At 63.7% G+C, this 12,184-nt stretch overlaps 6 protein-coding genes across 6 annotated transcripts; 4 read left to right on the top strand and 2 right to left on the bottom strand.

Annotated features, from left to right (window-relative positions):
* Positions 1 to 88: 88 nt before the first annotated feature.
* On the top strand, positions 89 to 2,267 carry JCM10292_000990 (uncharacterized protein; the record flags this gene model as incomplete). The annotated part of the gene is made up of 9 exons (XM_076647508.1): positions 89 to 222; positions 281 to 406; positions 470 to 505; positions 574 to 689; positions 749 to 1,061; positions 1,128 to 1,248; positions 1,344 to 1,580; positions 1,638 to 1,739; positions 1,803 to 2,267. The coding sequence occupies 9 exons, from the start codon at positions 89 to 91 to the stop codon at positions 2,265 to 2,267; spliced, it is 1,650 nt and encodes a 549-aa protein (XP_076507043.1).
* A 211-nt stretch (positions 2,268 to 2,478) lies between these two features.
* JCM10292_000989 (uncharacterized protein) lies at positions 2,479 to 3,024 on the top strand (the record flags this gene model as incomplete). Its single annotated transcript, XM_076647507.1, has 2 exons — positions 2,479 to 2,917; positions 2,990 to 3,024. 2 exons carry the CDS (start codon positions 2,479 to 2,481, stop codon positions 3,022 to 3,024), a joined length of 474 nt encoding a protein of 157 aa, XP_076507042.1.
* Positions 3,025 to 3,094: 70 nt separating this feature from the next.
* On the bottom strand, positions 3,095 to 4,825 carry JCM10292_000988 (isopenicillin N synthase family dioxygenase; the record flags this gene model as incomplete). Its single annotated transcript, XM_076647506.1, has 7 exons — positions 3,095 to 3,208; positions 3,307 to 3,405; positions 3,462 to 3,608; positions 3,661 to 3,697; positions 3,761 to 4,097; positions 4,394 to 4,450; positions 4,510 to 4,825. 7 exons carry the CDS (start codon positions 4,823 to 4,825, stop codon positions 3,095 to 3,097), a joined length of 1,107 nt encoding a protein of 368 aa, XP_076507041.1.
* A 299-nt stretch (positions 4,826 to 5,124) lies between these two features.
* On the top strand, positions 5,125 to 7,327 carry JCM10292_000987 (uncharacterized protein; the record flags this gene model as incomplete). Its single annotated transcript, XM_076647505.1, has 8 exons — positions 5,125 to 5,194; positions 5,262 to 5,332; positions 5,392 to 5,476; positions 5,540 to 5,784; positions 5,839 to 6,043; positions 6,099 to 6,412; positions 6,485 to 6,614; positions 6,708 to 7,327. The coding sequence occupies 8 exons, from the start codon at positions 5,125 to 5,127 to the stop codon at positions 7,325 to 7,327; spliced, it is 1,740 nt and encodes a 579-aa protein (XP_076507040.1).
* Positions 7,328 to 7,714: 387 nt separating this feature from the next.
* SAS10 (rRNA-processing protein SAS10) lies at positions 7,715 to 10,395 on the bottom strand (the record flags this gene model as incomplete). Its single annotated transcript, XM_076647504.1, has 4 exons — positions 7,715 to 7,979; positions 8,045 to 9,197; positions 9,263 to 10,162; positions 10,245 to 10,395. 4 exons carry the CDS (start codon positions 10,393 to 10,395, stop codon positions 7,715 to 7,717), a joined length of 2,469 nt encoding a protein of 822 aa, XP_076507039.1.
* Positions 10,396 to 10,606: 211 nt separating this feature from the next.
* JCM10292_000985 (Fcf2 domain-containing protein) lies at positions 10,607 to 12,043 on the top strand (the record flags this gene model as incomplete). Its single annotated transcript, XM_076647503.1, has 4 exons — positions 10,607 to 11,085; positions 11,181 to 11,505; positions 11,582 to 11,746; positions 11,822 to 12,043. The coding sequence occupies 4 exons, from the start codon at positions 10,607 to 10,609 to the stop codon at positions 12,041 to 12,043; spliced, it is 1,191 nt and encodes a 396-aa protein (XP_076507038.1).
* Between the last annotated feature and the right edge of the window lie 141 nt (positions 12,044 to 12,184).

The raw sequence follows: 12,184 nt of genomic DNA, 5'->3' as shown, positions 1-12,184 counted from the left end.
CCAGTCCTCGTCTCGGGCTTCGTTCTCCTTGTATCCATCGTCATTAGTAGCAACACGGCTGACCCTCACAACGAGGGCTAAGCAAGCCATGAGTCTCCCGACCGTCCCGCCGGGGACGAACCCCTTCACCGTCTACAAAGCCGCACTCGATGCGACGGTCTACCCGACTCCGCCTGACGGATTCAAGGTCCGCTTGGGGGTCTTGTTCGGTCTATCGGGACTGTACGTTTATCTTGCTCGTTGGCCGTCCGCCTCAGCTGACCATCCCTGTCCGATACAGGCTGATTGTCCTCTCAGTCGTACACTGGCTCGTCATGTTCCGCGAATGGCGCATCAACCGGCGTGGAAGTCCGCTGTGGCTCTTCCGTTTGGCCGACAGGGCGAGCGGGCGTTACATCGTAACCAAGTGCGTTCGCTCACGTTTTTGACCTCCGCTCCGAGGACGTGCTGATTGAACGCCACTTTACAGCGGAAAATTGGTCCTCTCCCTCTTCTCCATCATAACGTGCGTAGCGACCCTTTTGACGAAGGGCTGCCCTCCTACACAGCCACTGACGCTGCTCGCTTCCGCAGTACCGCCGTACTCATTGGTCAGCTATATGACGTCTGGAACACGTACATCGAGCACGGATCGCAGTCGGGCAGCGCAGGCATTCGCACGTGGGCAACGCTCCCGCTCTTCATGCAGGGTGAGCCGGACTTGCGCGGGCGAGCTTGCGTAAATCGTTGACGCCGGATATTCGTACAGGCTGGCTTATGCCGTGGGCAGCCCTCCAAGCCTCGATCCTCGCATCCGAACACGACAACAAGGCAATCTTGAGCCCGCGCGTCGCCAACGGGCTCTTTGCCGGGCTCGGCGGATTCTTCTTCCTGGGCCTTATTGCCTCGAACGTGGTCAACACGATTGCGGGCGAGCGCGTATGGAGCCAGTACGAGAAGGCGTACGGGCTTTTGAGCCGCTTCGAAGCGGAGTGGACGCCGACGACCAACGTTGTCGTGCCGCTTCTTCAGGTGGGGCCAGAGCTTCAGGAGCTCAACCGGCGCGCAGACTACAACCAGACGTGCGTCTCAGAATCACGCAACCATGTGCATAGTCGCAAGCTCACGTTGATCCCTCCGGCCTGCAGGTGTCAGGTCGCTACGATTTCCGTCTGGTTGCTCATCCCTATCATCGTCATTATGGTCAACCTCGCCTCGCTGCGCCTTTCTCGCCTCCTACATCGCCAGGTCAAGTGGAACATCGAGCACGTGCGTCCTCGCTGTCCTTGTTCTTCACAGAAATCGCGATTGACCACCACATTTCTCGTCAGTTCATCGGTCCCTTCGGTGGCACCGAGACGCAGCTGTCGCAGCACAGCATCGGATCGGGCTCGGCGCGCAAGGCGTCGACATCTGGACGCGCATCTCTCTCGGCGCAGAGTGCCGAGCTCATCAAGAAGCTTCGTGATGGACGCCTGAGCGTGTCGCACCTCAGTCGGAGCGACCTCATGCGGCTTGCGAGTAGGCGAGGAAGCGCGCCGGAGAAAGAGAGGGTGCGGCACATTCAAGCGCTGCAGAAGGCTGAGAAGGATCTCATCGTCGTGCGTGACAGTCTCTTTGACGAAGAAGTCCCAGGAATCGACCAGCTCCCCCCGCAGACGTCTTACGTTGTTCTCACGGCTATCCTTGCGATCTTGGGCATCTGCGTCTACTTCCTCTATGTCGTCGCCGCAAACAAAGTCACCTCGTCTTGGGGCATCGTGAGTCCTTCCCGTCTTCCCGCCTCACGAGAAGCTCGAGCTGACAAGCAGTGCGGTCTGAAGGTCGAGACCAGCCTCACCGCTACGGCCTGGATCTACCTTGTGGCGCTCAATCTCGTGATGCTCTCGCTTCTGTGGTTCCACTGGACCTCGCGCGACATCCGAATGGACGACTCCATGACGAGCTGGGTCGGCGGTGCGAACATGCCCGTCACAAGCGTCGGCTCGCTCTCACAGGTCCCGCCGCAAATGTCGCAGCACGACGGCGTCGACCCTGTCACCATCGTTGACTTCAACACGGGTGTCGTGAGCGCCCCAAGCGCAAGCAACGCCCACCTCCTGCCGAAACTGCCCGCATCGGGCGACTTCAATTTCTTTGCGTGGCCCAGCAAGGAAGGGTTCGACGGCGGGAATAAGGAGACACGAACCGAGATCCTGCGCTTTGCGGACGAGGACGAGGAACATGCTCGCGAGCGGGCGTTCTCGCGACGGCCGTCCGAGGGCATACCGCCTACTGCCTTTCGTTGATCTTGCCTCTGCACGTGATTGGTCAAGCTGCATTGTCGTTGTGAATCCTGCAATATGGTGTTTACCCCATGCACCCGAAGCATTTGCAGCCGGACCGATGAGCGTGGGTGCGAGACCGAAGGGCGGCTCCTTGGGCGGCTCGCAACGTCACTGCCTCGTTGCCTTCGCCCACGCGCTCTCCTACACGAACGCCTCCATCCGACACTTCCTCATGTCGAGCGACACAAGCATCTGCGTAAATGCACAGCTGCGCCGCTTCCGCAACGACCTCAACTCGGGCGCCTCGCCCGGGGTGTTTCGCTCGTACTTCGTCTCGTCATCCTACGAGCGCGCGCCGTGCTGCATCGAGCATGGGCCGAAGGGTCATTCAGAGCTGCCCTTCCTGGGCGAGCGCTTCGAGGGCGAAGAACGGATCCTCGAATACTACCGCCTCATCGGAACGATCCTCAGAGGCGAACGCTCGAAATTCGACGAGCGGGACTTGCTTGTCAAGCAGCGACCAGACGGAGCAGTGCGAGCACTGTGGACCGGCGACGCCGAGTGGACCGTGCAGAAGACTGGCAAGACCTGGCACGAGGCGGTTGTCTGGGCTTTCGACCTTGTGCCGGAGCAGGACAACTGGCGGATCCTAACATGGGAGGTCTGGGCTGGTAAGAATCTCCACGTTTATGCGACCTGAGCCTCGCACGTCGAGACTGACCTGCATCACACTGCACTTTCAGACACTCTGAGTGCCTATCTCGCAAGTCAACCGTGACTGCACGCAATCCAATCCACACAATTCCTCTGCGATTCTTCAGTGAACAGGCTGCTTGCGAAAGATGGGCCTAAGCCACGGCAGTGACGGGCACGGCACTGTCAATCTTGACGGCGTCTTCAAGCTTCTCCTTTTCGTCATATTTGCGGCCCAGACGAGAGCGAGCCAGGCGGCGCCAGACGTACTGTCCATTCATAGTCAGGACCAATGAAGAGACGGCAGTCAAAGGGCAGGATCAGCGGGGAGATCAGGAAGGAAGCGCAGCGGTGAAATAACGCCCACCTCTCCCGCGCGAATTGGCTCGTACTTGCTTGTCTCGCCAGGAGCGAGACACTGGGGGAACGTCTCGATCATGGTTGAGTAGTTGGGCCCGAAGAAGCACTGTGAGAGGCTGATAGTCAACGGAGAGCAGAAGTTGAAGGAGAGACAGGACCCACCGGCATGCTGTACCGCTGCTGACCAGTGCGGTTGACAACACGGTGCACGGTAGAGATGAAGCGGTCGTTGGTCCAGCGAGCCAGCATGTCACCGACGTTGCAGACCAGTGTCCCTGGGATCGGCGGTACCTCGAGCCATTCGCCGGCCTGCGTGTTGTACATGTGAGTATTGCTGCATCAGGAAATGCGGAGAGCTTACTGTGCTGAGCACCTCCAAACAACAAAGATCGCCGCCCCTAGAGATGCGAAGAGGTCAGGACTAGGAAGGAGGCAAGCGCGGAAAGACAAGTTACTGTAACAACAGTGTCAGGATCTCGATGTCGGTATGTTGGTTGACACCGATGGCTTCGGCATCACTGGGAGGTTGCGGCGGGTAGTGCAGGATTCGGCCGAGGACCCCAGGGACAGCAAAGCTCTCGTCGAACGTGTCCTCCGGCAAGTCAAGGGCTAGAGCGAATAGCCGGATGACCTTGCGACCGAGCACGAGAGCATGTCCGTAGTAGTCGAGAATGGCGTCGCGTAAGCCCCCAGCAGGTGAGTCCAGCGAGGGCCAGACGTTCTTGCCGGACCCGGCCGTCGCATCTTCGACGACGTCCTCGTTCGAAGGGTTGAGCGGGTCGGCTGAGGGTTCGTAGCCTGCACAAGAAGGGCAAGCGATTGGCGAAGGAGCAGGTCGGACCAGCGGCAGGCACAAGGAGGACAAGACAGCAATTGTGCCGGATGGGCGCAGTGGCGAATAGAGCGAGAGCGAGAGTAAGTAGAGGTCAGCTGTGCCAGTCTATATGCGTCACGCAAGCCCCTCGACTGCCGGATAGAGCGGTACGGAGAGGTCAGAGGGCGACGACACGAGGACGAGAAGTCTCGTCGCCGCTTCTCGTCCTCCTCTCCGCCGCAACCGACATCGGGCCTACGAGAGGAGACGACGAGCTCACCCCAGTTGAATGCTTCTTTGCGATCGCCTTGCGCGTTGCCCGCGAGGCCTTCGTAGCCTGCGGCGCCCTCATCAGTTCGAGCGGGCTGCGACGGACTTTGCAAGAAGGTCACGCACCGCGGAAGACCGGGCTCCTCTTGAAGTCGAGCTGCTGCTTGGCTGCAAGGTCCTGCTCGAAGAAGAGCCGGGCCTGCTCGAACGCCTCCAACTGCACCTCCTCCGGGATGCCGTGGCCCGCCAAGTACATGAAGCCGACATGCTCGCCCGCGTGCTTGATCTGCGCAGCAACAGCAGCGCGCGCTTCGTCGGTGGCGCCTTCCGCAATCGCCGGCCTGATGTCGATTACGGGTACTTCGTCGAAGGCGCCCGCGGCTCGGCCTTTTGCGCTCCTGATGGCGCGCTCCTTGCCTGTATAGTCGACGAACTTGCCCATGCCTTTGCTTGGTGGTCTGTGGCCGCTGCTGGAATGCCCGAGTGGCGAAAAACGTCGCTATCGGGGGCGGAAGGCTTGGACTGGGACTCGGCCGGGACGGCCGCTTCGCTTCACCCGCTTCTTTTCGCGGACGAGGCGCAAGATGCCATCCGCCCCGCACTTTCGGAGCTGACTTCCTGCCGAGGAGCCGAGAGATTGAGGGTTTCGAGCGGCTGAGCCGCGATTCTCTCGCAACCTTATCTCGCTTCTTCCGCCTCGCTGCCTTCTTCGTATCCTCTATCCCTGCATTGCAGGCTATCATGGAGGGACTCCGCAGTCGGGCCGTTGCTCTCAAGCGTGCCGTTACCACAAAGGAGGGGTTCAAGCAAGGTGCGTTCACAGCCTTCTCAGCCTTACTTGCCGATACGTCGCTGACTTCCCTCTTACTCGCTGACAGCTATCGTCGTCGAGGAGTCACGTCACACAGATGGTCACGTATCCAAGACGGGTTTTGTCTGGTCCAATGCTGTAAGTCCTGTAGTACTGTGACTTTCGGTCGCTGACGAGAACTGCGACCACTCGTGCAGCACCTTGATCCCTCGCCGCCTTCCGAGCGCACCTGGACGTCTTGGCACTATGGAGCGATGTGGGCCGCGTATGGCTTGAGTACCGGTGCGCCCCGGGACCTTTCTCACTACTTGCCTGCATCGTTTGTTCTGACCTCGCTTGTCACAGGCGTTTGGGCCCTCGGAAGCAGCATGATCGCTGCGGGATTGACGGCAGGGCAAGCCGTCGGCGTCGTCTTTGTCGCCCACATGCTCGGGTCCATCGTGATCGTCATCAACTCGCGCGGTGGTGCGACGTATCACGTCGGCTACTCGGTCTACCAGCGCGCAAGCTTCGGAATGTTTGGGAGCTTCATCCCTATCCTCATCCGCTCGGCTACCGGCCTCATTTGGATTGGCGTGCAGACTTACCAGGTACACCGTGCGGCTATGCTTCCTTGAGCACTTGTCTGACCGATATGTCCACAGGGAGGCATGTTCACCGCCGTGATGCTCCGTTGCATCTTTGGCCATCGCTGGCACGACATTGCCAACACAATTCCCAAGTCGTCGGGCATCACAACCAAGAACCTCGTCGGAACAATCATATTCTTCGTTCTCACGCTCCCGCTTTTGGCGATGAAGATCCACAAGCTGCGGCACCTCTGGGTCTTCAAGCTCTGCATCCTGCCTCGTACGCTGGCCGCTTCGTCCCCTTCCGTTCGCTCTGACTCAGGCATGTTGTGCAGTCGCGGTCATTCCGTTCTTTGCCTGGACCGTGTCTCTCGCCCCGAACACCGGCACGAACCTATTCCCTGGCGGCGGCAACCTGACAGGCAGCGCCCTCGCCTGGACCTTCCTCCGATGCGTCAACTCCGCTATGGGTAAGACTAGCCCTAGTCAGCAGAATGCGCCCGACGTCAGCAGGTATGCGGTCTCGAGGAGCGCGCCGCAGCTCTCGCAGCTCATTGTCCTCCCCGTTATCAATACGGCGGTGGCATGCTTTGGCATCTTCTCGACTGCGTCTACTGCGAAGGCTTGGAACCTCAAAGCCCCGATTTGGGTGAGCGCCCGCACTGCACACTTGAGCCTCCGACGCCTAGCGGCTGCTGACTCTGCCATGGGTTCCTCACAGAACCCTTGGCTCTTGTGCGATGCCATCCTCGACCGCTACTGGAGCCCTGGCGCTCGCACCGCCATCTTCCTCGTCTCCGTCTGTTGGACCTTCTCGATCGTGGTCTCCAACATCGCCGTCAACATCCTTCGTGCGTTCTTTTGTGGGATCATCACTTGCGGCTTGCTCTACATGAGGCGTGCTCGATGGCACGGCCCGCTGAACGGCTCGTGCGCTGCTGCAGCCTTCGGTGCCGACATGAGCGCCCTCTCGCCTCGCTACATCAACATCAACCGCGGTCAATACGTCGGATACTGCCTCGGACTGGTCGTACAGCCTTGGTACATCCTGGCGAGCGCGTCGTCCTTCATGGCGTTCCTGTCCGGCTACTCGCTCTTCCTCGCTGCCGTTGTCGGCATTTCGGCCACCGACTACTTCTGGCGCAAGGGCAACCTCCACGTCCCGTCCCTCTACACAAATGCGCCCGGATCGGCGTACCGGTACTCGTACGGTACTCACTGGCGCGCCATGGCAGCATTCGTACTCTCGATCTTCCCGACGCTCCCGGGCTTCGCCGGCACGTTCCCGGGCAACAAGGTTGCGCTCGGCTGGACGCACCTCTACTACATCTCGTGGCTCTACTGCATCGTCTCTTCCTCCCTCCTCTACCTCTTCTTCCTCGTCGTTGTGCCGCCCAAGAACCTCACCGGCCCCCGCGCAGCGAAGTACGAGCAGTGGGCGGACGAGCAGCAGGCGCTCCTCGACGGCGATGTCACCGTCGACCAGGTCGTCGGACCGGGCAAGGGCGTCGACGACGAGGAGAAGGGCAAGGAGGCGAGCGGCGACATCCTTCCCGTCATCTAGTGTTCATGCGGTTGTCCGACGGGGCGTTGTCTCGGTCCCGTGTTCTGCTCAGTTCTAGACGGAGGCTAAGGTCGTTCTGTTCTGCCCCGCGCTGTATGTGTATCGCGCCTCTCGCTCGTCGTCCCCTTCCGTAGGTTCCCCTGGCAATCTGTATGTTTTTCCGCGCGCTAGGCGGCGCGTTTCCCCTCCCAAGCGAGAGTCCCGCATGTCGAGAGCGTGATCGAGCTCAGAACCACACTGGGTCACTACAGACGCCATTGCTGCCCTCTCGCGCAGACCTGATCCATCGAGAGAAAGCTTGACCTTCGCAAGGTAGAGTGAAACGACCCGTCTCTCGCAGCCGCGCGCGTGAAATGGCACGGAAGCCGGCGCGTTGCAGCGGAGTCTCTATCCGAGCTTGACACTCTTGACGGTCGAGCGTGAGATACCGCTGCGCTCGCCCTCGTAGCCCGTGCGCGCCTCGCCGCCACCATAGTGCGCCTTCATGCTGCGCAGCTTCTTCTTCTTGTCGTCGTACTGGCGGCGCTTCTTGACGCGCGCGTTACGGTTCTCCTTCTTGCGCTTGGGCGTGAGACCCTTGTTGGCGAGGATCTGGCGCGTCGCCCCGCGCGGACCGTCGGTCGACGCCGCCGAGAGCGCCTCGATCTCGGCCCTGTGAGCCGGAAAGTAGGTCAGCATCGAATGGCACTCGACAAGAACAGGGCACGGTCAACGCACTTCTCGGCTGCGCGCGCATCGTCGTACCGCGCCTTCTTGGCCCTCCGCCCCTCCTCCTTCTCGGCCGCAACAAGGTCGTAGTAGTCGTCCCCATCGTCGCCATCCCCACCGTTCATCTCGTCCGCCTCGCCCCTGACCGCCCTCGCCGCCCTCCTGTCGTCCTCGCCAAAGTCGTCCCCGTCAAGCCCGGCGCCCTTGTGCGCGTCACGCGCCGCGCCGTGCTCCTGGCGCTTGAGGACCTCGCGCCGCGCGTGCTCCTTGCTGCGCCGCGGGACGTCGTCGTCGCCCTCGAGGCCGCGGCGGCGCGCGTCGCGCTTGGCCGCCTTTTGCGCCACCTGCGACACGTGGAAGCGCAGCGTGTGCCGCGAAGAGGCCTTGTCGGCGCGGTCGGACGCAGAGAGGGACAGCGGGTCGAGAAGGTCCGAACCCGCGGCGGCGGCGCGCGGTGCGGCGGCGGCGGAGGACGGAGGCGTGCGCGAGAGGGGAGCGAGGGTCGGGATCGCGGCCGCGCCCGACTTGCCCTGCTTCTTGGCCAGCTTCTTGGCCTTGCGCGCGGCGGCGATCCTACGCTCCTCCTCTCCGTCCTCGCTCAGCATGCCCGCCTCGTCGCCCTCGTCGTCGAGCGCGTCGAGGCCGGCCTTCTCGCGCTGCTTGGCCCGCACGCGCTCGAGGAGCTCTTCGGCGCCCTGGCCCGGCTCGAGCTGCGCCATGATCTGCTCGAGCTCGTCGTCGTCGAGTCCGGCGAGCATCGAGTCGGTCACCTCCTCACCATCCTCGTCGTCGTCGTCGTCCTCTTCAGCGTCGAGGTCCAGGTCCGAGTCATCATCGTCGTCTCCACCGGCCGCGAGACGCGAGTGGAAGTCGAGCATCTCACTCGCGAGCATGCTGTCGTCCCGCGCGCGCTTCGCCGCCCTCTTCCTCGGCACACCCTCTTCTGCCTCGTCTTCGTCCTCCTCGTCCTCCTCGTCCAGCTCGGCGCCGTAGCTCGCGCTCGTGAGGTCGAGCTCCTCCATGGTCGCGAGGCGCTCGCGGATGGACGAGAGGCGCGCGAGGACCTTTTCGAGGAGCGCGCGCGGGACGGGCGGGGCCGAGGGGGGCGTGAGGAGGAGCGAGAAGTAGAAGGCGAGCGTCGGGAGGTAGGTCGTCAAGGCCTCTGCGGAGCGGAGCGTCAGCAGTGGAAGCTTTGGGAATGAGGGGAGAAAGAAGAGGTGGACACACGGTGCTCGAGCTCCATGATGGCAAGCGCAGGGTGCTCGCCGCCCTTGCCGTCCCCGCAGCGCACGACCTCGAGGTCCGTCTCGACCTGCTTGATCTTGCTCGCCGTGAGGACAAAGTCGTCGACGAGCGCGAGCGTCTCGGGCTGCGTCTTGAGCAGGTGCGCGATCGCTTCCGCCTCGCCCATCCCGGCCGCGGCGCTCTCGGCGGCGGCGCCCCCGCCGGCCTCGTCAGCCGCCTCGTCCTCGATGCGCGCCCTCCGCCCCGCCGCGTCTGCCGCCGCACCAAGCGCCTCACCCTCGTCCGCGTCGTCATCGACGCCAAAGTCGAGCCCGTCCATCTTTTCCCTCGCGCGGCGCTGCAGCCGCCTCGCCTCCTCCTCCTCGAGCTCGAGCGCCTCGTCGTCCTCCGAATCGGCCTCGCCCGGCGCGCGGCGCGAGACGTGGTAGTGCCCCGCGGCCCAGCGCTCCTCGTCCTCGTCGTCCGAGGCGTCGGCAGCCTCCTTGCCGCCGGGCGCGCCCTCGTCGTCACTCAGGCCGGCAAGGTCGTCCCGCCCGAACTGCGCCGCATCCACCTCCTCGTCGTCGTCGTCCTCGTCCTCCTCTTCGTCGGACGAGCGGCCAAAGACCTCGTCCTGCTTGGGGTCGTACTCGTGCCCGAAACGGCCCCGCGAGCGATCGTCCTCACGCTTGGCCGCGAGCTTCTCGCGGCTCTTGAACTCGCGCGGGAGGCGCTTGGCAGCGGGTGCGGGCTCGTCTTGCTCCTCCTCCTCCTCGTCGTCGTTGTCGGACGAGGGGAGGTCGAGGTCGTAGATCGTGTCGGGCTCGTCGAGGCCGTCGTGGTCGCCTGCGGTCGCAGGGTCGTTGTAGTCGTCGAGGAGCATCTTGTCGCGGTTGAGGTGGACTGTGCGAAGTGAGGCGGTGCTCAAGTCAGTTGTCCGAGTCGACCCAGCGCAAGAGGGGTGAAGGGGACGCGGGGGACGCACAGGCATCCTCGTCGCCGTCCATCGTGTCCTCGTACGTGTTGTACGTCTTGGTCGTGCGCGAGAGGGAGCGGTCAAACGCGCGCTCGTTGTCGATGGGTTTGGCGCGGTAGTTGGACGCCTTTCTGGCGCCCGACTGCTTGGGGCGGGCCATGTGGGAGTGTTTTGTCCGCTGTCTGCCTCTGCTGGCTCGGCAGAGAGAGCAGGCGGCGAGGGCGAGAGGGACGGAGAGGGGCGCGAGCGCGGGATGAGCTCGGCTCTGCGGGGAAGTCGCCGCCTCGTCGCTGCCCGTTTCCCTCCAGGCACGCGCTCGGGGTTGGCAGTAGCGTCTAGCCCACAGCGCGAGTACTTCCAACGGCCACACGATGCCCCTCACGCGCGCAGCCGTCGCCCGCCTCGCGTCGTCGCAGGCTTCCGCCAGCGAGCACGACCACGGCCACGAGAGCATCTCGTCCACCCTCCGCTCGCCCAGCCCCGAGCCCAGCATCGCCAGCATCGCCGTGGACCCGGCCACCCCCGCCCTCCCCGCCCTCGCGCGCGACTCGCACTCGTCCTCCTCGTCCTCGTCTTCCTCTTCCGACTCGGACTCGGACTCGGACTCCGACTCCGACACGAGCGACGCAGACTCGGACGCAACCGCCGTGTCACACTCGCATCTCGGCGCACTTCTTGCCAAGGCCAAGCAGGCCGCGCGCGCACGCGCAGCCGACGCCGCGAACCAGGCCAAGGGAGGTGCGCGCGGAGCACAGGGCGACACGCTTGCGGACAACGACGAGGTCGTCCTCTTTGGTGACGAACTTGACGACGACGAGCAGGACGAGAGCAGCGACGACGAGGGCCAAGGGTGCGTGCTTGTCGACGCCGACGACCTGCTTCCGCGTCTCCCCTCGTGTCCTCGCAATCTCACCTTCCCTCTCTCTCTTTGCCCCTCGTGAACAGCTCGCACCCACGCGCATCCACCTCACGCAGCGCCGCTACCCTCCCCGCCTCGCTCTCGCGCCCGCTGGCCCTCTCGCACCCGACCCTCTCTTCCGCGCGCCCCTCTTCCTCCTCCTCCTCTGCCGCCTTCCCTCTGCGCCCGACCGCAGGCGGCATCTCGCTCTCGCAGGACCTCGGCGCCGGGCTTGCCGACTCGGGCGCGACCCGCGTCGGCGCCGCGGTGGATGTCAAGGGCAAGGGCAAGGCGCGCGAGGACGCGGGCGGGAAGGGCGACAAGTGGGGGCAGGCGCCGCTCCCGCAGCTGAGCAAGAAGCAGATCCGCGCCGTGCGTCCGACTCCCTCGTGCTCTCCACTTCGCCTCCCTCGAACCGGCACTGACGCCCGCCTCCTTGCGCGCGCAGAAGCAGCCCCACACGGCCGGCTCGGCGTGGTTCGACCTCCCCGCGCAAAAGATGACGCCCGAGCTCAAGCGCGAGCTCGACGCGCTCCGCCTCAGCCAGGCGCTCGACCCCAAGCGCTTCATGCGCGGCGGCGCCAAGAAGGACAAGGTTGGCGAGTTCTTCCAGGTGCGTCCGTCCTCCGCGTCCCTCCTTCCCACCCCTCCGAGCGGTATGGCTAACGATCATGCACGACTCTGCCAGGTCGGGCACGTCATCTCGCCCTCTACGCGCGCGACGACGCTCTCGAGCGCGGCGCGCGTCGCCAAGCGCTCGTTCGTCGACGACCTCGTCGCCGACGAGGAGGCCAAGGCGTACGCCAAGCGCAAGACGCGCGAGATCACGGCAAAGGGCATGAGCGGGAGGAAGCGCCAGCGGAGGGGCGGGAAGGGCGCGTATGCCATGGGCGAGGGGAGGGGCAAGTAGGGTTCGTCGTGACGCGCGCATGCGAATCCGTATTCGGCTCGATCTCGCGAGCTTCCGAGGAGCGAGGAGGGATAGGGTCTGAGCAAGCAGTAGAGCCAGATGTGCGCGCGGTAGAGCAGGATATGCACAGTGCGAGAGGTG

This window comes from Rhodotorula paludigena, assembly GCF_050403205.1.
Source record: "Rhodotorula paludigena JCM10292 DNA, Rt_paludigena_JCM10292v1_ctg9, whole genome shotgun sequence".
NCBI lineage: Eukaryota > Fungi > Basidiomycota > Microbotryomycetes > Sporidiobolales > Sporidiobolaceae > Rhodotorula > Rhodotorula paludigena.
The sequence above is the reverse complement of the archived record's forward strand: the minus strand, read 5'-3'. Positions and strand labels throughout refer to the sequence as shown.